Source organism: Centroberyx affinis, unplaced genomic scaffold (assembly GCF_046629955.1).
Source record: "Centroberyx affinis isolate AG114_WGS23_722 - 3 ecotype Tasmania unplaced genomic scaffold, CSIRO-AGI_Caff_v1 ptg005691l_1, whole genome shotgun sequence".
NCBI classification, from domain to species: Eukaryota; Metazoa; Chordata; class Actinopteri; order Beryciformes; family Berycidae; genus Centroberyx; species Centroberyx affinis.
Genome location: NW_027282869.1, coordinates 1 through 24,789, shown reverse-complemented (window position 1 = coordinate 24,789; position 24,789 = coordinate 1). Strand labels below are relative to the sequence as shown.

General features: G+C 41.9%; 1 protein-coding gene across 1 annotated transcript in view; it reads left to right on the top strand.

Annotated features, from left to right (window-relative positions):
* LOC139667660 (EH domain-containing protein 4-like) overlaps positions 1 to 21,599 on the top strand; it is a 34,663-nt gene extending 13,064 nt beyond the window's left edge. Inside the window, exons 3-6 of the mRNA XM_071547145.1 lie at positions 3,748 to 3,845; positions 17,744 to 17,910; positions 20,535 to 20,668; positions 21,316 to 21,599. Coding sequence (XP_071403246.1) covers positions 3,748 to 3,845; positions 17,744 to 17,910; positions 20,535 to 20,668; positions 21,316 to 21,478 — 562 coding nt within the window. The 3' untranslated portion in view covers positions 21,479 to 21,599. The remainder of the gene's footprint in view (positions 1 to 3,747; positions 3,846 to 17,743; positions 17,911 to 20,534; positions 20,669 to 21,315) is intronic.
* The last annotated feature ends 3,190 nt before the right edge of the window (positions 21,600 to 24,789 follow it).

Genomic DNA, 24,789 nt, shown 5'->3' with positions numbered 1-24,789 from the left:
CCAGCAGAACGACCCGGACCCTTTAACCTGAACTCCTTAAAGGATCATAACCTGGAGCCGGATTCACCAATTTGTTCTTAAGATAGTTCTTAAGAAATGACATAAGAGGAAATTTTAGGAAGTTCTTAAGAAGGCTCTTAAGTGCAATTCCTCAATATTTTCTCAGTAACAGTCTCATTTCTTACAAATTTCTTTAATTTTCCAACTTAAGAACTTCTCAAAATAGGGCCTGAATTAATTCTGGTTAATAAACTTTAGGCTTACTGCCATTGAGGCTAGGAGACAAGGCTAGGAGGCTAGGAGACAAGGCTAGGAGGCTGGGAGACAAGGCTAGGAGACAACCCAAAGTGCTTCCATCTACAAAACAATTGGGGAAAAACCTATTTAGAGAAACTAGAGCAAAGATTGAAACATTGGTTGCTGTTGGTAACTGTAAAATTTGCAGCTTATTTCCAACAGACATGAGACAGAGGCCTACCTGGCCCTACACCAAATAAAGCTTTACAATAAATGTTCATCTTAATGTTAGGTGTAGGGGAACCTATGAAGACTTTGAACTATAACCTACTTGTCTAAAATGTGTTTAAATATATGATATTAGAGGCTTACCTTTTCACTGTAGGAGTTTTAAGACAGGTGAAGGGCCGTCTTAAAGTTAAGAAAAAAATCAAGAACAAATTTGACAACTTTCATTTCAAGAATGCCATTTATTCCTAAGTTTTTTCTTAGGAAGAAACATAAGAAGAAAATTAAGAAAATATATAAGAACTGTTTTTGAGAATAGCATTTTTCCCTATTTTTTCTAAAGTTAAGAAAAAAATGGCACTTGAGAATATTTTTTTTCTTAAGAGGGTTTTGTGAATCTGGCCCCTGGGTCTTAAGTTATTTTCCTAGTTTCTGCCATCATGACGATTGATTGTGTCTGAAATTTCGTCTCTTACTTCACTGTAGAGTTTCATTTTCCTCTGGTTCACACCCAGTCTCCAACAGTCGAACCCAAAAAGTGATTAAAACACCTTTCAACACCGCAGTGGGACGTCCTGCATCCAATCCTCTGACTGTCCACTGCCTGAAACTTGCATATATTGCGATATTAGATATGTTATTTTAACTAGCTGGCAAGTAGACCGCTCATGTACTCTGATGCTGCGTTCAAGTCTTATTGCATGTTCTGTAAATACGAACTGCCGACTGGGAAACAGTGCAGCCTGCTAGTGCTGATTACAGGTCGGACATGTGGGGATTATTTGCGTCTCGTTGTCTCCCGCCTGCGTCACAAATTGCGCAAATGTGTCTGTAAAGGCAATCCACTGATGAAAATCTAAACCATCAGCTGTATTCACACTGTGTGTTGCAGAGCAGCACACACACTCAGGAAGATAAAGGTGCAAACTGGAACCGAAAATGGTTCTTTGGAATGACGCTGTAGAAGAACCTTTCAGACCAGGATCCACTGTTCCTTTACACAGCGTGGCACCTCTTGACACTCCTGTCACCGCTTTCCCCAAACACACACACTCTGGGAAGTGACTCCCTCACCCCCGACTGACATGACCTCTCCACATGTAAACACACACACACACACACACACACACACTCTGGGCTGTCAGATACCACAGAGTTAGTTAGCGGGGTTTAAATATAGCTGAAAAACACGCTGGTCAAACGTATTTCCTCTGTCCAGAAATATTTCTGAGCGGGGCAACAAGGAAATGGAAGGACAGTTGGTCCTCGAGGGGTGTGTGTGTGTGTGTGTGTGTGTGTGTGTTTGTGTGTGTGTGTGTGTGTGTGTGTGTGTGTGTGTGCGCGCGCGTACATGCGGCCAAAGACATTCCTTTAACCAGGAATCCCATCTCGCCCCATGCGAAGGAGGAACCTTCTACAATAAGTCATTGTTTCCAGGGGGAAGTGTGTGTGCGTCACCCTGTCAGGACCGCAGGCTGTTTGTTTTTTCCCTCTGCCAGCCGGCCGCTCCGCTGCACTGATCAGTTTATAGCTGCTATAGTCTGTCAGCTAAATTTAACTTTTAATGACAGGGAATGGTGGGGCGGATACACACTCACACACTCACACACACACACACACACCAAATGCTATTGTTAGAGTATGTGTATAGTGGATATCAAAAGTGTACACACCCTTTCAAATTTGCTTACCATACCCAAAAGAAGGTGGAGAAAACGTTGTGCAGACTTGTTGTCATTTATGTATTGAGGCTTTCAGGTGATATAGCCTAGCCCCGCCCCCTCTGGCGGCCATCTTGGAGGTCCTAATGTCTGTCTGTTTCTGACTGAACTGATCATTTCATCACTGATCCATCTGATTGATTTAGTGTTTAGATAATGTCAGCTTGTTAGCTAGCTAACCATAGCATCTGGTCAGCTAACCATCACTGTCTTGTTGTTAACACATCTGATTAGCACACTAGCTAACGTAGCTAGTAGCAGCTAGCGTTAGCATGTTGACATTAACATCAGTGTGTTTGCTGGCTAGTTAGCTAGCTAACAGTTTGTTCAGGTTAACTGAGCTGACTCTTCTCAAGCTACAACTCTTCATGTTTTGGAGTAGAGACTAGGGCTAAAGACAAGACAGTTTACTGTGTCACAGTAACCTACATTTGGAAACAAATCCACCTTATCACCAGTGTTGGGAATAATAATTCCATTACTTTTGGCAGTAACTAGTAATGTAACTAATTACTTTTTCAAATCAATAACGCAATTACGGTTACTGAAATTTAAATGGGCTCGTTACTCGTTACTGGATTATCCGGTTTATGATCATCCGACTTTACAGTGGAGCAAGTGAATCAAAAGACGACCAACCTCCCTGGAGACTTTATTTCTCAAAAGCGACTAGCGACAAATCTGGAGACTTTTTCTGACCATGGGAAGCAAAGTTAATGTGTTGAATCCCAAAGCATTTGCCAATAAATTGGTCCGGCTGATGCCGGTTTTCTCTACTTGCTTGTCTGATCCAGAGAGTCTGATCACACTGTGCCACAGCAACATTAAAATAATATAGCTATGTGTGCATTAATAAGAGAATTGAAGCAGACATTTAAAAGTAATGCAAAAGTTACTTTCCCTAGTAACTCATTAAATTTATTATGCAGTAATTGGCAAAGTAATTCAATTACTTTCTGAGAGCAGTAACTAGTAACTGTAACTAATTACTAATTTTCAGTAACTTGCCCAACACTGCTTATCACACTATTCACTTTTACTGAGAACGTTACTGAATGGATCTACAGCCACACCACAACAAGCTGACTCAGCTGCTCTCTGCTTCTAGCTGCTTCATACATATTTACACTTTATTCACTAACACACAGTTCTACAGTGTTCCTCCATCATGAGACTCAGCTGCTGGGAGCAGATTGGTGACACACCTGTAAAGCCTTTATACTGTAGGCTATATTTAAACACATAGTACATAAATTACATAAATGTGTCATATCTTTCCTGTGACAGAAGAGTCCAGACTGCTTCAGCTCCCTCTGGTTTAAACAGCCTGGATCCTTCCTGACTGAAACAATAGTGTGAGCGAGGCCAGCTCACAGATATGGATATTAAATCATCACTTATCTGCAGTGTTTTGATCTGTGAAGTAGCTTTCACAACAACACGCTCAACTGGAACATGACGTAATGCTGGTGTTATGTATTCCACCTGAAGGAGACATGCTTCGACTAACACTGTGTGTGTGTGTGTGTGTGTGTGTGTGTGTGTGTGTGTGTGTGTCCAGGTTCATCTGCTCCCAGATGCCCAATCAGGTTCTTCAGAGCATCAGCATTATCGACACTCCTGGCATCTTATCTGGAGAGAAACAACGAATCAGCAGAGGTACGAACACTGTGTATGTGTGTGTGTGTGTGTGTGTGTGTGTGTGTGTGTGTGTGTGTGTGTGTGTCTGCACCCCTCTGTCCTCATGAGAACCAAATATCCTCCACAGTGAGAACATTGCACTTCCTCACTTCTACAAGGAGTCACTGAATCTGTCGTTGCAGGAACAGTCAGTCAAGCACAAGGTCAACAGAAGTGTGTGTGTGTGTGTGTGTGTGTGTGTGTGTGTGTGTGTGTGTGTGATGATAGACAGCATCCATAATTCTCCACCCTTGTCCTTCTGTCTTCCTGTGTCTTCCATAGTTTCGGTTTAGACTGATATCTGGTCTGATATTTACCTTTTATTAAAATCAGATCTGCTCCAGTCTGATATGATACAGCTTGATTGATTACATATTCATTGCTGAATTGATCAATGCTACACTGGTTGTCTATGGGAAGAGCTGAACCTGAATGGATTCTAATGAGACATTTTGATCAGATTCCACACAAGTATACTGTTATTCTTCTTTTCTTATAATCCTGGGTTTCAGTGGAGTTTTAGTGTCCCATGTTGGTCTAAATTCTGTTTTAGGGGCTTTTCCAGAGAAAATTCAGAGAGGAAAACTCAATATTAGCATTTTTTTTTGAATATTTTGGAATGGAAATAGTGGAGTTTAGAAATCCTGAGCATCGCCTCTTGGCAGCTCCAGTCCAAAAACATTGGTGTTGGCCTCAGAAACCCGTATCAGTCAACTGTATACATGCAGACACAGCCATTAAAGAGAAACCCTGATAGCTCAGTTAGAAACCTTTATTTTTCCTTGTCCCATCTGGATGGGTGGGTGGGTGGGGGGGGGGGGGGGGGGGGGGTGATTTGGTTCTCCAGTCGCCTTAAAACAGCTTGTTAGCATTGTTAGCGTTACTCTCTGAAATCCTCTTTGAGAAGCCTGTTGTAAGCTGTTGGTTTGAGTGATGCAACATGAAATATATTTATTTAGTTTCGTTTATGGAGGCTTTTATCCAAAGTACTTGATGTTTGATGCAGTATGGTATATGATGCAGTATATGTTGTGTAGTATGTACAGTATATATACAGTATGATGTATGACTTGTATGACTTGACACTTTTACAGTTGTTACACTACCAGTCAAAAGTTTGGACACACACATTTTTCTTATTTTTTACTATTTTCCACATTTCAGAATAAGAAAAGACTCAAACTATGTAATAACACAAACTGAATTATGCAGTGACCAAAAAAGTGTGAAACAAATCAAAACTATCTTATATTTTAGATTCTTTGCCTTGATGGAAAGACAAAGGCTTTGGAAAGAAATTCACACATAAGATCAACTTCACTATTTATATTTGTCTAAGAAGACTGTAGATCAAAATGGCTTTAAGAGAATGAAACACAGAACTTTCATTCAGGAGTCCAGATTGTGGACTGAAGCTTTAGTGCCTTGCTCCACCCATTGAGCCGCTCAGGGAGTCGAACCCCCGACCCCAGCAGTGTTATAAGAACACACTGTGGTAGTGTTGTGTGTTGCAGCTTAGTGATTCTCAACCTTTTTCATATCAAGGACCCCAAATTCAGTCCACATTAGAGCCACGGACCCCCATTTAATGACATTTTGTCTCTCTGAGCCAAATCTGAGAATATTTCTATTGTTAGATATGATTTTGTCCAGAATCCCATGACTATCTGTATTGCAGGTAGAGAGATAACAGAGAAACTATGATCAGAACAGTCATTTTCTGATTGTGTTAATGTCTTGTAAATGAAATAACGCTGAAGTTTAACAGTTCATCAATTTGCTGGGGACGCCCTGGAACCTCCGCAAGGACCCCTGGTGGTCCCCGGGCCCCACGTTGAGAACCACGGTTGTAGCTGACCAAGTTCTGAGGAACGCCCCGCTGCTGGTCCATTGTGTCGTTGCATAATACTGCAGCAGTTGGTTTCGTTTCCTCATATTGTATGAAGTCACATCAGCAGGCCGGCTGCGATCCAAACCACCGCCCATATTCATCTTTTAACATTTCTGACTGAAGTTTAGCTCCAGCTTTTATTCAGAGCAACTTATAAGAAACCAATAGTGAGGAGGTCAAGGGTCAGAGGTCGCAGCAGCCAGATAATAAGAAGGGTCAAATATTCCTGTGACTCCAGAATGAACATGGATGACAGAGAAGTGCTGGGAAAACAAATAAAGGAGGAGCTGAGGATTTTTTTTAGTTTTTGGCTGTATATTTCAATCCTTCAATCAACCTAAGCCTTGCATGGTAAAGTGAGGTGTAATAAAGTGTGTGTTGCCCATGGTTTCAGCTATCCTGCTCATGACCAGGATAGCCGAAACCATATCCTGAATGTGCCGGGACTCTTTAATGCTACACGCCTCCATTTTCTCTGTCTATCTTTATATCAAATTCTAATTCAAATTTGCTCCAGATGGGGGGAACGCCTCTCACATTGCCAAAGCATCAAATTGTGTAATGATTTAAAAACAAACAAACAAAATGTAGTAGTAATAATCGCCCAACAATAATAAAGAACAACCAGTGTGGGAAACAAACAAACACTGAATGGATGAACTGATCTGCCCCTTCTTTTCTCTCTCTCCCCCTCCATATCTCTCTTGAATACACTTTCACTGCTTCTCACTCTCCATTTTTTTCCCCATCTCACATCCCTTTATCTCTTTCACTCTCTCCTTCCTTTAATGAACCGCAGCGCTGCGTTCGCCACCTCTCGTCCGCTGCTGCTGATATTCTTAAACCACAGAGTTTATAAATGCAGATCTGAAACCAGAGCGGCTGACTGGCCGAGTTCTCACAGCAACAAACATCTGAGGTTTAACTTGATGTGCTGCAGATCTTTTTTTGTCCTGGCAGTTTAAACAAGAAACTGTTTTTCACTAGTAGAAGTAGTAGTAGTAATTGTACCAGCAGTAGTAACTGTATCAGTAGTAGTAACAGTAGTAGTTGTAGTATCATTAGAAGTAGCAGAAGTAGTATCTGTAGTAGTAGTAATAGTAGTAGTTATTGTAGCAATTGTATCAGTAGTAGTAGTTAGTAGCAGTAGTAGTGCTATCAGTAGTAGTAGTAGCAGTAGTAGTAGCAGCAGTAGTAGTAGCAGTAATAGTAGTAATAGTAGTAGCAGTAGTAGCAGTAGTAGTGCTATCAGTAGTACTAGTAGCAGCAGCTGCAGTAGTAGCAGTAATAGTAGTAGTAGTAGTAATAGTAGTAGTAGTAGTAGTAGTAGTAGTGTTTTTCATTTTAAGTAAATCTTGAAGTACCATAAGAGAAAGACAATTAAAAGCAAATAAAACTCCACAGGTAAAAATGAATAATATAAAAATGCAAAGCAATATTAAAACCAATGTTAAGTTAATCTAGCAGTTTTCAGAAAATGCCTTTCTGTTAGAGAACGGTTTTGCAGAAGCAAGCAGCCTGTGTTTGTCTGAATGAAAGCAGCAGCTGCAGAGCTCATGGTATCGGAACAGAAACTGTTGTTTCTCTGGAAAAGACCTCGTTTGTCCTGAATGAGTCACGACTGCTGAAGGAGAAGTTGGGTTTCAAAATTTACAGATTACAAAGAATTGTCTTTCGAAATCTCCCTCAACCAAAAATAAAACTGAGATGTCAGATGGGTGTGATTTCCTGACTGTAACCACAGGGGGCCGCAGAGGCTTCCCTGAGGAACCCCTTCACTAAGTTTCATGCTCCCTGATATCGGGCATCATACTGTGGCATCATTGCATGCGTTGAATTTATAACACTTATGTGTTCTGTCAACTAAAATTAATGTTGTTTTACCCTAATTTTTGCTTCTCATCAGAGAATCAAAGTTGCAATGAATATTTGTGTTCTAACTAATAATAACAATCCACGCCTGATCAGTTTCATCTCTGCGTTTGAGCCATGGGATCCTGACGTAGAACTCTGCACATACTTTGCTGCCACATGAATGAATTATAATTTATGTGCAATTGCAGTGTATATGCGTGTGGATCTAAGTAGAACCCTCAATGATCCCCTAGTTTTTAAAGTGTATGTTAATCTGAAAGGCCAGTAACTGCAATTTTGGTGATTTTCATGTTCTTTAACAGGTAGAGCTTTGCTGACACTAAGGCCCATGAACCAACTGTATAATTAAAGTCAATCTTAAATCTGTCAGTCTGGTGGCAGCAGGATAAAGCATCCACTCTGCTTAAGTGTCTCTGAGCAAGACACTGAATATTGTCTTTGGGGATCAAAGACAGTATTCCTACAATGTGGACTTTTTGCTCATGGTTTTAAGTGACAGCAGTGGCATGTTGGGTGTGGAGTGGGACAGTTTTAGTCAGATGACTCAGAATATATTCCAAGCTTTCCATGCTGTGTGAACACAGTCCTATATAGGAGTGTGTTTCACTGCAAGCAGATCCACTGGAATGCAGTTCCGTCAGGGCTCATAAACCTGTTACATAAGGAGTTCTTCAGGGAACCTTCTGGGTTCCCCTATGGTTGCAATCTGAGGAACTTGTAAAGATTCCTCTCTTTATTTTCTGTTGAATTTCTGTGGCATAAAAGGCGATTCTTTGTAACTTTGCACCACAACCTGAGGAAGTGATTCGACTGAGAGGGTTTACTCATCCTGAAGTTGTTGCCAGAAGGCAGACAGAAGCCTCAGTCCAGTAGGGAATGAAGAGGAACGTCCATCCGTTGTAGTGGATGAGGGGTTGTAGACTTACGACACATTGTGTTGGATGAGGGAACAAATTCACCAAATGCAAAGCAATAGAGAGCATAGATTATGAAACCACGTGTAAAAGGGAATTGTCAGCTTGGCGATAGCTGCTTTTTCACATAGAATTTTCTTAAGGAACTAGAGCATTAGGAACAGGGAGGGTGGATGCATTACCAAGGAATGATCTGTGACAAAAGTTAGAATCACCATGAAAAGCAACAACAATAATTTCAGAAATCATACTACATGAAAGGGGGCAAGCACTGATGTGTCTACAATTACTTTAAGGAAGTCCAGTGGGGTTGCAGTTCGTGCTACATGGATAGAGTAGTCAGAGTTCTTAACATCTTATTCTCTAGCACTTGTTTCTAAGGGAGCATTCATACCAAGTTTATCTGAACTCTGCAGTGTTTCCTCCTTTAGTTCAGTTTGATTGTCCAGGTGAGAACAATGACCTTTGAACTCTGGTGGCACCAAATTATGGCACAGTGAGTCTCAGTCCTCTAACAAGAGAACTGCGGTGCGGTTCATTAATCCAACCAACTACAGGAAACCACCCCATTATGGGTAGAAGGAGACGGATGCAGTTCCTCATGTTTGGAAAGCCTAGCAGAACAAAATGAAGTCTGGACCGATGCTCATATTCAGCTGTTTCTTCATGTGTTCTTAACTGGTATGAACACCACAGAAGAAGAGACAGAAAAGTCCATCATGCTGAGATAAAGTTACAGGGACTGGAATCGGATTTTATTTTGATCCACTAAACAAGCTACTTGGGAGTCATGTGACTTTTGTTTTCAAGCCCTGGTTGGCTTCTAATTGGTCCGTGTGAACCTAAACCAACCAAATACAAAAATGGCAACAAAGTCAACCTTTCCACTCTGGTTTGGACCAAAGAAAACCAACTGTAGCTGTGATCGCACCCTCAGGTATTTGCCATTACAGGATAAAAAAAATGCTGAATTCTACCTCTCTTGCACTCCTTGTAAGTCACTCTGGACGAGAGCATCGGTTAAAAGGCCAAATTGGACGGGCAGACGGAGGGATGGAGGATTAGAGGGCGGGATGGAGGGGATGGAGGGCGGTAGGAAGGGACGGACGGACGGGCGTTCCCCCCATCTGGAAGCGCTTAGCCGTGCTCAGCTGAGGCTGCATTCCTCCTGAAGACATGAACCAGGCCAACTGTGACTCACCGCCCTGAGCCTGACGTCAGGCCGGCCGGGCCGAGCCGCCGGCAGCTTCACATCTGGTGAAACACCAAACAACTGACGAGGTTTCAGTGAGATCACAGCTACCGCACTCCAACAGGTCCGGACTGTTTTTAAATGCAGTAAGTCACAGTTTATCAGTCCAGACTCCTCAACTACATGTCAGCGAAGCAGTCGTACATGTATGTTTTTTCAGTGTGTTGAACTACATGTATGTTCTGTAGACATGTTGAATCACATGTGTACAAGTGTTAAACCACATGTGTGTTTCGTAAAGGCACCAAAACACGTGTTTTGTAGTAGTGGTAAACTACATGCATGTTCTGTAGAAGCTTTGGACCACATTGATGTTTTGTAGAAGTTTAAAACGACATCTATGTTTGTCAGTGTTGAACGACATATACGTTCTGTAGACATGTTGAATCACATGTGTACAAGTGTTAAACCACATATATGTTTCGTAAAAGTGTCAAACGACATGTTTTGTAGAAGTGTTAAACTGCATGTATGTTTTGTCAAACTACATGTATGATGCGTAGCAGCGCAGAACTACAGCACATGTATGTTTTGTTGAAGCATTGAACAAGTCTTCATGTAAGTACTAAACTACATGTATGTTGTTTTTAACTATATGTATGTTTTTAGAAGCATTGAAAAAGGTCAGTTTTGTAGAAGTACTGAACTACATGTATGTGTTTTTTGAACTGCATGTATATTTTTGGAAGCATTGAAGAACATGTGTGTTTTGTTAAAGTACTGAACTACATGTATGTTTTATGTAAGTACTGAACTACTTGTGTGTTTTGTAGAAGCACTGAACTAGGCTACATGTATGTTTTGCTGAGCTGTTGGCTGTAATCCTCTGGCTGGGTGGAGCTGGTTCTTACCCACTTGGCTTCAGCCAGAAATGTTCAGACAGATCTGCTTCCAAACTGTCATCAACAGGCGTGGTGTCAATAGAGTCCGATGGTCTGAATAGAGCCCGATGGTCTGAGTAGAGTCTGATGGTCTGAATAGAGTCTGGTGGTCTGAATAGAGTCTGATGGCCTGAATAGAGTCTGATGGCCTGAATAGAGTCTGGTGGTCTGAATAGAGTCTGATGGTTCTGCTCTGTTGTATTTTGTTCTGTTCTATTCTATTTTGTTCTGTTCTGTTTTGTTGTGTTCATTACTAGGTTCGTTGTTCTTACTGGATTTAAAAACTCTGCATTATATTATTATTATTATTATTATAGTGAGTCAGTCTGATGACATCATTAGCTAAATGCCTAAATTTGACCGTCAAGTCGTCCTGCTGGGCTGGTAGCCAAAATCCCTCCCTTCTGCTCCTGGCTCTGTGCTCTCTGGTCCCACCTACTCAGAGCATGCCCCGCCCACCCAGACCCAGCCCAGCCCACCCGGACCTGGACCCGCCCACCCGGACCCGGACCCGCCCACTCCGATCAGGCCTCGCCCAGTCTAGTGTCTGGTTCTCCATCCTCCTGTACTGATCCAGTAACAACCTCAATGACCTGCTGTGAACAACATGACATCACCGCTCCGTACTGTCTCTCTCTCTCTCTCTCTCCCTCTCTCTGTCTCTCTCTTTCTCTCTATCTCTCTCTCTCTCTTTCTCTCTCTCTCTCTCTCTCTCTGTCTCTCTCTTTCTCTCTCTCTCTGTCTCTCTGTCTCTCTCTATGTCTCTCTCTCTCTCTCTCTCTCTCTCTCTCTCTCTCTCTCTACAGTAGAACATGGAAACAGCATGATATAAGATGAATGATACACGGGGAAATATATAAGAATACAGAATAGCGAATGACAGAAGCTGTGGTGGATTTATTATCACCTCCGCCGAGGAGGTCATGTTTTCAGCTGCGTCTGTCAGCAGGATATCTCAAAAAGTTGGGCACGGATTTACACAAAGGTTTGGTCCATTTGATCCTGGACTGCTTCCTATTGGAGTTCTTCGATAGAAAATCTGTTCTGTTACGTGACTTTGACTGTATTGTGCTTCTGTACATTTTAGTTTGTTGTTTACAACTTTTCTGTTTGACTTCATGCTGCTTTCTTGGCCTGGTCTCCCCGAAGGAGAGTTTTAATCTATTCAGCTACCTGGTTACATAAAGGTTAAATGAAAGTTGTAATACTCTTAACACATAACCGCTCCTGACCAGATTAATCTGCTGGTGTTGAACTCTGCTCACAGTTGGCAGAGACATAAATACATTGCTGACAGCGATCGCAGGGCTGCAGAGGAAGCATTATTGTTGGACCTGTGGCATTTCCCTTTAAAGGAGGAAATGGAATATGTGAAGCAATCAGTCGGCCTGTAATAACCGGCGCTGGAAGGTCAGGAAGGCTGCAGAGAAACACCAGGGACCGGAGGAATTCCTTTTATAAAACACCACAGCAGCAGAAGCACAGCGCTCTGCTATATCTATTTCTCCCAGGGAGCAGTGTTGCTGGAAAAAGTTACGTGGGAAAAAAATAATCAATTACTCTTTACTTATTCCTCATTTCACAAGTAATCACATTACTTTGTTAATTCCTGAACAGCAGCAGTAATTAGTTCCATTCCTTGTTCCATTACCCTGAGCTGTGTTGCGCATTAGTTGAAAGTTTATTTTCCTCGACTGAGATCAATTGAAAGTAATGGCAAAACTTACATCTGCTGAAAGTCTGCGTCTCTTCCTCACCCTACATCTTTTGTTTTAATGTTTTATCTAACAGCCGACGTAAACTTGCTGCCTGTCCTCAAGATACAGATGATGAAAACACAAGCAGGGATTTGGAAATAAAAAAACTTCAAAAGAGAAATCAGAAAAAGTTGAAGGAGGTTCAGGTTTAACGCAGTAACGGAGCGTTACTGGGATTAGTAACTGTAATGTAATTACTGAATTTGAAATTGCAATCCCGGATTACAATTTCAAATTCAGTTACAATTAATTACATTACTCCTGGTTGGTACAAGTCAGTCTCAAGTCCCAAGTCAGTCTCAAGTCTTGAGGCACAAGTCTCGAGTCAAGGCCCAAGTCTACATGTAGATTACCAAGTCAAGTCCAAGTCAAGTCCATCTCATTAATGTCAAGTCTCAAGTCTAAATGTAGAATAGCAAGTCAAGTCAGAACAAAATAAAGAGTCCGGTATCAATTTAATATCTTAAAGAAAACTAAATATCTAGGACTTTTCAATGCAATATGGTTTTAATAGGATAAAAACTTGGTAAGAGCATCATGAGTTTGATTTCTATAATCAGTTTCAACTTCAATAAATTCAATCATTCCATACAAATTCAGAAAACAGAATTTAAATTCAGTCGTCTGCTGGAACAAATCTCATCACTTTCAATCTAAGTCATTTACACAAACACAAGATCTCAAGTCAAGACTTTAGAAACCTTTTCAAGTCATCAGAGTACAAGTCAGAGTCAAGTCCCAAGTCACCAGAACCCAAGTCAGAGTCAAGTCCCAAGTCACCAGAACCCAAGTCAGAGTCAAGTCCCAAGTCACCAGAACCCAAGTCAAGTCCAGTCTCAAGTCTTCTCTTCATGCATCAAGTCAAGTCTCAAGCAGTTAAAGTTGACATTTATTTGATGATGTTTGAGCTGATTCGGATTATGAAAATCGAACAGACTCTCCATTGGTTGTGTTTAATATCTACAGGTTCATATGGGCATACGGGACTCGAGTCACATGACTTGGACTCCAGTCAGACTTGAGTCCCCATCTTTGGTAATCCCTTACATTACTGTTACTGAATAAAGAACACTGCCAGGGCTTTCTGTGTTGTCTGGCTGTGGATCAGAGAGGTTTCTGTGTTTACTGCTGACGCCGAGCCAAACACCTGAACCTGCAGGTAACCTGAAGCCGGCAGACTCCACCCAGACTGCTTCCTGCTCTCAGCACTGACACACACACACACACACACACACACACACACACACACACTTCCATCATTTATTCATGAAGGGAGGATCCCAGGGTGGAAAACCTGCTCAGTCGCTGCTTTTCCACAGCAGGGCGGAGTGGAGTTTACAGGCAGAAAAAGAAGGGTTCTTCAATGGTTCTTTATCTAGGTTAGTGGTTCTATTAGGAGCTGTAATCACTCAAAGATCCCTCTGATTTGTTAAAATAAAAACCTGGTAAATCAGAGTAGAGAATCCAGTGTGGTTCTTAAAAAGTTCTCTTGATTCTGCTGATTTGGAGTTTCATGCGTTCTTAAAGCGTTCCTTACAGCACCACATTTGTCTCTAAAAGGGTTTTGCTATGGCCCTAAAGAATCCTCCTCTGGGACTATTCAGAACCTTTATTGTTAAAAGTGTAGGAGACAAAACTGGCAACAGCTGTCCTGTCATATGACCTTACTGCTGATATTATACACTCAGTAACTCCACCCTACACACACACACACACACACACACACACACACCTGCTGAAAACAAATGAAATCTACAGCAACCCCTAGAAGGGATAAAGTTGACAGTCTTACTTTTCTTTGTGATTACCTATTTTCCTCTAAATGTTCATTTACCCTGTGCTGGTGGTGTGTGTGTGTGTGTGTGTGTGTGTGTGTGTGTGTGTGTGTGTGTGTGTGTGTGTGTGTGTGTGTGTGTGTGTGTGTGTTATGTCCACAAACACCCAGAGGTTTGTGGTGCTGCAGGCTCTGCCTCATGGCGATGTTATGAGTGTGGACAGTAGATCCTCCATGTTGCATGTGGTGGTCAGGGGAAAATCTGATGGAAAACAGTGAGGCGGTCTGCTGTTTGGTACAAGACTCTGATACTGTTCCACTGTAACACTGGACTCTATATAACCTACCGTATGACACAGCTTTTAGACGATGTAACCCTGGCGGCCATCTTGGAGGTCCTCAGCTCTGTGAACAGCTGACTGTGTTTCTCTCCGTCTCAACAGAATTGAACAGACGGTTAATTTCTGTCTGTTTCTGACTGAACTGATCATTTCATCACTAATCCATCTGATTGATTTAGTGTTTGGATAATGTCAGCTTGTTAGCTAGCTAACCATAGCATCTGGTCAGCTAACCATCACTGTCTTGTTGTTAACACATCTGATTAGCACACTAGCTAACGTAGCTAGTAGCAGCTAGCGTTAGCGTGTTCACATTAACATCAGTGTGTTTGCTGGCTAGTTAGCTAGCTAACAGTTTGTTTAGGTTAACTGAGCTGACTCTTCTCAAGCTACAACTCTTCATGTTTTGGAGTATAGACTAGGGCTAAAGACAAGACAGTTTACTGTGTCACAGTAACCTACATTTGGAAACAAATCCACCTTATCACACTATTCACTTTTATTGAGAACGTTACTGAATGGATCTACAGCCACACCACAACAAGCTGACTCAGCTGCTCTCTGCTGACAGCTGCTTGCTACACATTTACACTTTATAGAGACTCTGGTTCCTGCACAAAAGTCACAAAGCCAACTTCCTTCCTTATTTGAACACATTTGAGGTGATTTGGATTATGGAACTCTAGTATGTTTAATATCTACAGGTTCATATGGAACATGAAAATTAGCTCTCATTTTCAGGTTGACATGAAAATGTCAACCTGACATTTTCAGGATTCTGTGGTTACACAAACAGTCACAAACAGTATTTTGTCCATAGGGTTTGTTTGTGTTGAGGTCGACTGGTTCTGATCTATAGTGTTGTATGTTCAGTCATTCCTCCTGCTGGCTGTGTGTAGTGTACACTCTGCATTTTAAAGGTGACTTTTAAAGACGGCACTCCTTCCCTTTAAGATCCAGATAAACATGAGACTCATTTAAAGCTGACAGTTTTCCCAGCAGTATGTAAAAAGGATACAGACCGATACATGAGGCTGATATTGACTTTTTATAGAAAATGGTATACTGTATCATCCACTTCCAATATGATGCTGATTGATAACATTTTTATAGTATAATTGATGATCAAAAGAATAAATTCTTAACCTGAATTCATTCTAATGAGACGTTTTGGTCCGATTCCACGTAACTTTGGGTGAATATGCTTTATTGTTGTACTACTAGGCTACTACTGTGTACCTGGATTTTAATGGGAGTTTAAGTGTCCCATGGTATGACTGCTGTTTCAGAGGCTTTTCCACCATGATAAGAGTAAACTTCTGTGAGAAACACTGAATAACGCCTTTTCTGTCATGAAAATGGTCAAATTTAAAGATATTGAATATAAATACACACAGGTTCAGTACAATATTATCAGTATTGGTATCAGCTTTCAAAAACCTATTTTGGTTGAACTCTACTCCTAGTACCAGCTGTATTTTTCTGTGATACTTAACTTCCTCAGCGTCTTACACAGATAGTCACTGAAACTGAGAAAAATGGCAATAAAGTTTTTTTTTTTCCACTGCAGCCAAACAGCTTGTAAGAAGATCTTAAAAAAATGGGTGAAACTTTAATGATCTCTGTGGGGAATTTGGATGGCTGCAGCAGCAAATAGTACGAGCAATATAAGTAAGAATCAAACCAAAATTGAGGCTTTATAGGAAGCATTTTGTCTTGTTTAACTTTAAGAGCGTCGCCTCTGTTTAGTTTCCAGTGAGTTTCCCAGTGCAGCGCTGAGCGTCACCCAGTCAGAGGAACCACACCCAGACCAGTGACCGCCACAGGCTGGGTGCTCCGCCAGAGCGCTTCACACACACACACACACACACACACACACACACACAAACACACACACACACGTCCCCACAGTGTTCTCCTCTGTCGTCGTCCCGTTCATTCCCATCTGAGCTGAAAGCGATATCTGAAGAATTTCGTTCCAAAACGACAGAGTGTCGTTTACAAAACTGTGTAGATTTCACACTGAAAGGTTACGTCCGTACAAGAGAGGGAAAGAGATACAGCAAAAATAATCTGATTTATAAAACCTGATTTGAGTCTGTCATAAAACTGCGTACACTTTCCGCAGGTTTCCCTTTATAAATCCTAATAAATCTTTAATTTTGCACATGTGAAAGAGCCTTAATCTCACCCTGTTAACTCCCATTTCTGGCTAATGAAACACCACCTCATCAATTATTAGCACTCCAGCACTCACCAGAATTACTTAGATCGACACTTTTATTGATCGGCTACATAATAATCGTCGGCCATAAAAACCAAGGAGCAAGTAACGACATGCAAAATGCATCGTTGCTTCATTGTGAGACAAAATCTGTCAAACGAAAACCCAAAACATCTAATTTACATACAGCGTGCATTGCATAATGACTGGGGAAATGTAAACTAGAAGCAGACTGCAAATAAAAAGTTTAAAAGGAAAAGGCAGTGAGTTGAACGTCCTGTAAAGGCAAAGTGTTTGTTACAGGTTGTTATTGGCTGAGGAGGCGATTGTGTTCGCGCTCCTCAAAAAAATTCTCAGAGCCAATCGTGCGTCCGTGTGACACGTTTGTACGTAGCCAATGAAAATGCAGAATCGCCCCCAAGGTTTGAACATGGCCCAGGATTCTTAAAGTCCCACTGAAACGGAGGTTAGAGCATCTTTAGCTTCTGTACTGTGACGTATTTCCCAGTGAAGCGGAATATTTGAGCGGTGTACAGTTACAAGAGGGATTTAAATGAAATCCTTCGCATTTGATTGGACCGTTAAACAGTGGGCGGGGCTTAGAGTTCAGCGCGATACGGAGCAACAGAGAGAAACGGAGCTACAGAGGACTGTTGGCTCCACACACACCAGGCTGAAGAATGATTGATGGGTGGATGTCATGATATTATTGGTTGAAATTGGTTGGTTCATGCTTACGTAAGCACACGGCATATTTTGTTTTACAGGAAGAAAACATGATTGGATTTTGATATAAGAATACAAAGAAATTGATATTTTTTTTTTTTTTTTTTTGCATATATTGTTAAATAGGTGCACAATATGACCGGGGATGTGATCTAAAAGGGTTAAAAATGCATTTTTCATTTCATCTCGACTTTAAGTTCAATGTGTAACAATAATCCGGATCCTCTGGTCTCTGGCTGCAGGTTACGACTTCTCGGAGGTTCTGCGTTGGTTCGGAGAGCGAGTCGACCGGATCATCCTGCTGTTCGACGCTCACAAGCTGGACATTTCCGACGAGTTCTCCGAGGCCATCAGAGCCTTTAAGGGACAAGACGACAAGATCCGAGTCGTCCTCAACAAGGCGGACCAGGTGGGCAGGAGGAGGAGGATGATGATGATGATATGAAGAGTTTCTCCACCGCTTGAAAAATACAACACTTAATCTGACAAAATGATCTCATTGAGCAAAACTCAATGTTTATATATTCCCCAAATTATACATGATATTCACTTCAATCAGCGTATTCTGGTCTTGTTTGTTTACGGTAATTTTACACATGTCTCAAAATGAATCTATTCATCTATTTCCAGTAATCTCAGGGATTAAAGCAAAAAAAAATCTTCTGACTGAAATTGTTTTTTCAGGCCAAGTCATATTCCCCATCTACAATTTGTAAAACAAGTTACAGAGGAGGCCCCCACATTAGGGCCCTTAGCCCTCGACGCCTGCTAAACAAGTAAAATTATGAGATTTCAGCACCACCCCAGCATAACCATTGCTGCTGTTCTCTAATGCAGCCATCAAGCTGTAAAAAGGCTTTAACCTACACTTTATTTAAATACTCGAGACCAATAGCATTTTAAGGGAAGAAGATGCTTTTGAACAGCTTTTCTGTTGCCAGTTTGCTTTTACGTAATTTCAATGCGCACACACACACTACGTGATACTGCGGACGTCTCAACGAAGCACAAGCCACGACCTGGAACGCATTTGTCTGCTACAAATTCCCATTCACACAAAGAGTGACAACTATAAAGATAACGATAAAATATAATGATATGCTCTTGCTCAAGCGTTCACACTACAACGATATTGGTGCCAAATATTCAGAGAAAACAATGGAGCTTTATCAACGTGCTTTTATTTTACTCGCTCTCTAAAGTAAATAACGACAGAGCCGATGGATTTGGGTTCATGCATTGCCGCAAAAGAGAGAGGAGCTAGCAGAATCAATAATGCTCTTATACGGAGCTTTTTTACTTCAAACACCAGATCGAAATACTGAAAATGTACAGACACAACTCTTTGTAATGAAATGCAACTGTCTTCAGCCTTCTCCTGCTGAAGCAAGCACACAAATTTTCTTCAGAAAATGTAACCTTTTCTAGTTAGATTATTGTGCTTTGTTTATATGAGAGCTAATTGTACTGATGGCCACCAAGTGAAGCTATTCATTTTTTTTTTTACCAGTAGGAGACTCTGTACACCACATCTACTGTGGATCAAAGAGTAAAGTCCCTTGTAGCCCATGTTGAGAGAAACACCTGTACTACTGTGGCTAAACGGGTTTCAACAGGCTATTGAAGGGACACATGTTGTTCCCTCCCGGTCATATTATAAAAACATAGGATAATAGCGCATTTGCGGTCAGGCTGGCCAAGACATGATGCTATTTTGTTTAGCTAGCAAAAGTTAGCGAGTTAACTAGCTTCCAGGTCAGTAAACTGCCTTACCGCAAATCCCAAGAGCTGTTCCGATTCTGACCGCTATGTCACGTTTCTTTTCAACATTTTTAGAGGCAATGGTCTTTGTAAATAGCACCGGGTTCCTCTGGACTTCTGTCATCAGTTCTTCAGCAGCAGCTCCGTCACTGCAGTTAATTAATGAATTCTCTCAACCCGTCCTTTGTAGAACTCTATCGAATCGCACTATGAGTGAAAATCCAACGTGACTGTATCCCAACGTTCAGCGACTCAACCATTATTTTTAGCTGCATCCTAAACCCTGTTTTTTGCTGTATGTTTACACCCTTTACTTAAAACAGGAGATGATGAGAAACAACCAACATCAGAGGTAGCATGGTAATATTAGAGCAAGAGCGATTTTTTTAGGAAAAATATAATAACATTGTTTGTATTTATAATATGCAGTCATGACTGCATTGCTTACAAAAGTAGTAGGCTAAGTAGGCTAATGTAAATAAAATAACATTATTAAAAGAACATTATAGCCTACAGCCATCTATTTGAAATGGACATGGGGAGCCAAACCTACGTTATCAGCATTCTAGTCAAAAGAGGGATTAGGCATTCGAGAATATTATGGCCTAACGAGAAATATAGGCTATATACCTATAATTACCGACATCCAAGTAGATTATATGTCTATACAAATCAGCTACCTATCACCTGGTAGCGCGATTCCGAAGTCCTGTAACACCCCCCTCCCCTCGCTTTTTTTCCCCTTCGGATCTACACTGATCTCATACATGGCCTCTCTGGAATCCAATTGACGGAAATCCGTCGTAACAACGGAGAACTTTAATCCCTGTAATCTACTATTAAATAATATATCATCACCACTATCATTGTGGCAATGATTTATTGATGGTAAAATGATGTAGCACCGTTAATCATCAATCCGTCGCTGTCGGGAGAAAAACCTTCTATCTCCAAAATGTCGACTTTCCAAAACCTTGATTTTAGCTCGGTGACGATGCATTTTTGACTTTATCCGTTGGGTTTTGAAATGTTTCCTCAGCCCAGGAGGTCGGAGAATTTTCTCAACCCACAGGAACATGAAATGAAAACACCAAAAACACCAAAAATTTGTTGAAGTTTGTTGACAGTTTGTTGAATTTTTGTGGATCCTGTTCTTTGACAATTGAATTTCCCCTCAAGATCAATGAAGTTCGTCTAAACTTTTTGAGCAGCATCAGCCTAAATTCCTCTTCCCCCTCTTCCTCCTCTTCCTCCTCTTCCTCCTCCCCCCAGGTGGACACCCAGCAGCTGATGCGGGTGTACGGCGCCCTCATGTGGTCTCTGGGGAAGGTGATCAACACTCCGGAGGTGGTGAGAGTTTATCTGGGCTCCTTCTGGGCCAAACCGCTGCAGAACAGCGAGAACAGGTCAGTTCACTCATTCATTTATTCTGTCATTCATTCATTCATTCATTCATTCATTCTGTCAGTCATACACCCATTTGTGTGTTTGTTTGTTTGTTCATTTGTTCATTTGTTTGTTCGTTCTTTCAGTCATTTACCCATTTATCATTCATTCATTCATTCGTTCATTCGTTCATTCATTCATCCATTCACCCATTCATCCGCTCATCCATTCATTCAGTTTTTCCAGTCATTTTCCAGCCATTATTAATGAATTCATTCGTCCATTTACTCATTCATTCATTTACCCATTCATTAATGTATTCACCATTTACCCATTCATTCATTAATTCATTCGTTCATCTATTTGTGCATTAATTTGTTTATTTCTTCAGTCATTTACCTATTTATTAATTCATTTGTTCATATACCCATTCATTCATTCATTCATTCATTCATTCATTCATTTATTCATCCATTCACCTGTCCAATCCCCATTCATTCATTCACCTGTTTGTTTATTCATTCATATTCATGCATATCTTCTTCCTCCCTCCTGCTCTTCCTCCTCTCCCTCCTCCTCCCCCTCCTCCTCTCCCTCCTCCTCCTCTCCCTCCTCTTCCTCCCCCCTCTTCCTCCTCCTCCTCCTCTCCCTCCTCTTCCTCCTCCAGGCGTCTGTTTGAGGCGGAGTCTCAGGATCTGTTCAGAGACATCCAGAGTTTGCCGAGGAACGCGGCGCTCCGCAAACTGAACGACCTCATCAAGAGAGCCAGGCTGGCCAAGGTGAGAGGAGGAGGAGGTTCTGGACTAGAGGTCTTCACGGGTCCAGAATGACAGACCCGAACCCTAACGGACCCGGGAAATTCGTTCCGAGATCCGATCGGACCCGATAATTTTTAAAAATATATATATACCGACCCGTTTTTGCCCGAGATATTACAGACCCGACCCCGGTGCATGTGCGAGAGGAGAGAGGCCTTGGGTCTACTTTATGGACCCGACAAACCTGGTAATTAAAATTGCTACTAAAAATCTGATCCTCCTAATCCCATCCTAATCTGATCCTAGGTCAGCCTAATCATCATGCAAGTTACACGGGGCTTCCATGCGTTTCTCGTCTTGTCACGTGATCGGCGCTGATCACGGGTCTTCTCAGATCCACTCGGGTATTACACATAATGATAAACAGACCCGGGACCCGCGGTAATAGAATGGGATCCGACCCGGACCCGATTGACCATAATAAAACGTGGACCCGAACCCGTACGGGTCCCGGGTCGGGTCTCGGATCCTAGGGTCCGGGTAGACCCGTGAAGACCTCTGTTCTGGAGCATCAAATCTGAGAGGAGTATTCCAGAAAGGCAAAGTCAGGGAATTTGATTTATTCCCTGGGGAAGTCTGGGAATATCAGGGAATTTTACAAACGGGTCACTTTCCAGGAATATAGCAGAATGTACTTTCCAACTCGTTCTGTACATTTATTGCATTAGATGTGGAAGGAATACGTTTTTTAGGTGAATTTAGTTATGGAAAGTTGTGGAAAAATCTTGGAATCTCACATCAGGACCACAGCGGGACCCTGGGAGTCCGGTCAGGTGCCAGGAGGAGAGAAGCTTCAGGGTTTCTTTCCAAACAAAAACTGCTGCAACTTGTTTCACTAAGTTCAAAAACAGAAAAACAGGAAAATGTAATTTGCGCTAATGTTGACCTGCTGAAGTGTTTTCACAGACAACAATGTAATTATTTTACTTTAGTGAAATCAGCGGCCATTTTAGTCAGTAAATACCGAATTGAATCATCATGCCATCACTAATATCTCACTAAATTTAAAGGCTATTTTCATCAAAACGCTGATGCTGAGACTAAATTAAATCTCAAAACTGCTGTGAAAGGAAGACGTGTCACGTTCATTAACCTCCATGAAGGCCTGTAGCTCCTCATGGAAGGTTTCTCATTACGTTTCCAAACCTGGAAAAACCGGAAACCTGGAGCTCCTGCAACATGATCCGACCAACTACAGGAAGCACAGTGCATTATGGGTTCAACACGCTGTGAATTCTGGGTTTTCCTCATCAAATGTCTGAGCAGTGGAGGGAGTGATGCTCTGCGTGGCTTTGGCTGATATATTCTGGTTTGAGATGTTTGGGCTGCAGGTCCTGCAGGTCCCTCTCTGCCTCAGGGTTTTTGAAGTCGGCAGTTGGTCCGTCTCTGTGTTGTTCCTGAGGAGAACCGCTTCCTGGAGGGAAACTTCCATTCCTTCATGGTTTCCATTCACAGCAGCAGCAGCAGCGGCAGATTGATGGCTGTTTTCCATTCTGAAACTTCCTTCCCTTCCTTCTTGTCCTTGACGGATCAGCAGATCTGATAAGTCGTGACTTCAGTGTTCGGCTCCACGCCGCGTTTCTGTTCTGTTGTTGAGGAAAGTCTCCTGGAAACAGACTGAGCGGAAAAACCACCTGGACTGACTTTCATTACACAACCAAACACAATGTTATGGTCAATATTGTCATTTTTATCAAACAAGGTATTTATCTCTGTCTTTGTCTGTCTGTCAAGCTTGTTTTCTCTGCTTCTATGTCTCTATTTCTGCGTCTCTCTATCATACACACACACACACGCACGCACACGCACACACACACACACACACACACACACACACACACACGCACACACACACAAAGCAGAGAGTGGTTCTTATCTCTACTAAAGTGTTTTCCTAGCCAGCCAGACAAACAGGAATCTGGCAGCTCCTGCACACACACACACACACACACACACACACACACACACACACACACACACACACACACACACACACACACACACACATGAAGTTACCCAGCATGTACTCACCTGATATTTAGTAGTCAGGAAATCAGTACCAGTAATCCAGACCTTTGTCGCATGTCATCCCTCTCTCTCTCTCTCTCTCTCTGTATGTCATCCCTCTCTCTCTCTCTCTCTCTCTCTCTCTCTCTCTGTATGTCATCCCTCTCTCTCTCTCTCTCTCTCTCTCTCTCTGTATGTCATCTCTCTCTATCTCTATCTCTCTATATGTCATCCCTCTGTCTCTCTCTCTCTATCTCTATGTCATCCCTCTCTCTCTCTCTCTATCTCTCTGTATGTCACCCCCCTCTGTGTATGTCATCCCTCTCTCTCCCTCTGTGTATGTCATCCCTCTCTCTCTCTCTCTCTCTCTCTCTCTCTGTATGTCATCCCTCTCTCTCTTTCTCTCTGTATGTCATCCCTCTCTCTCTCTCTCTCTCTCTCTCTGTATGTCATCCCTCTCTCTCTCTCTCTCTCTGTTTGTCATCCCCCCATCCCCCATGTTTGGCGTCTGTCTTTTGATTCTCACATGTGTTAAAATGGCAAATGAATGAAAAATAGGTAATCTGTTTGTAAAAGCAGACCCCCCCCCCCCCCCCCCCCCCCCATGGTATTGATGAATGGCATTACTGTCCTCTGGCACTTTGCCCTGACACACTGTATGACCTCCCTCCTTTTTCCCCTCCCTTCCTTCCTTCCACCTCCCATAATGCCGAGGGGCAGTTCGGACATTTCCTTCCTCCTTAACACGTTAAGTCAACCTCTTCCTCCTCCTCCTCCTCCTCCACCTCCCTCCATCCATCAGCAGCACCATAGTTTACCTTCTGACCTTACTTTCATTCTCCCGTTCCTCCTCTCACCTCATCGCTCCTTTTTCTGTCCTCTTTCCTCTAGGGCTGCAACTAACGATTATTTTCATTGTCGATTAATTTCTCGATTAATCGATTAGTTGTTTGGTCTATAAAATGTCAGAAAATGGTGAAAAATGTGGATCAGTGTTTCCCAAAGCCCAAGATGACGTCCTCAAATGTCTTGTTTTGTCCACAACCCAAAGATATTCAGTTTACTGTCATAGAGGAGGAAAGAAACCAGAAAATATTCACATTTAAGAAGCTGGAATCAGAGAATTTTGACTTATTTTTCTTAGAAAATTACTCAAACTGATTAATCGATTAATTTAATTTAATAGTTGACAACTAATTGATTAATCGATTAATCGTTGCAGCTCTATTTTCCTCACCGGTGTTGGCAGGCAGGGCAAACTTTATTGATATAGCATATTTCACACAGTGTGCTTCACATAAAACACCAAAAATACA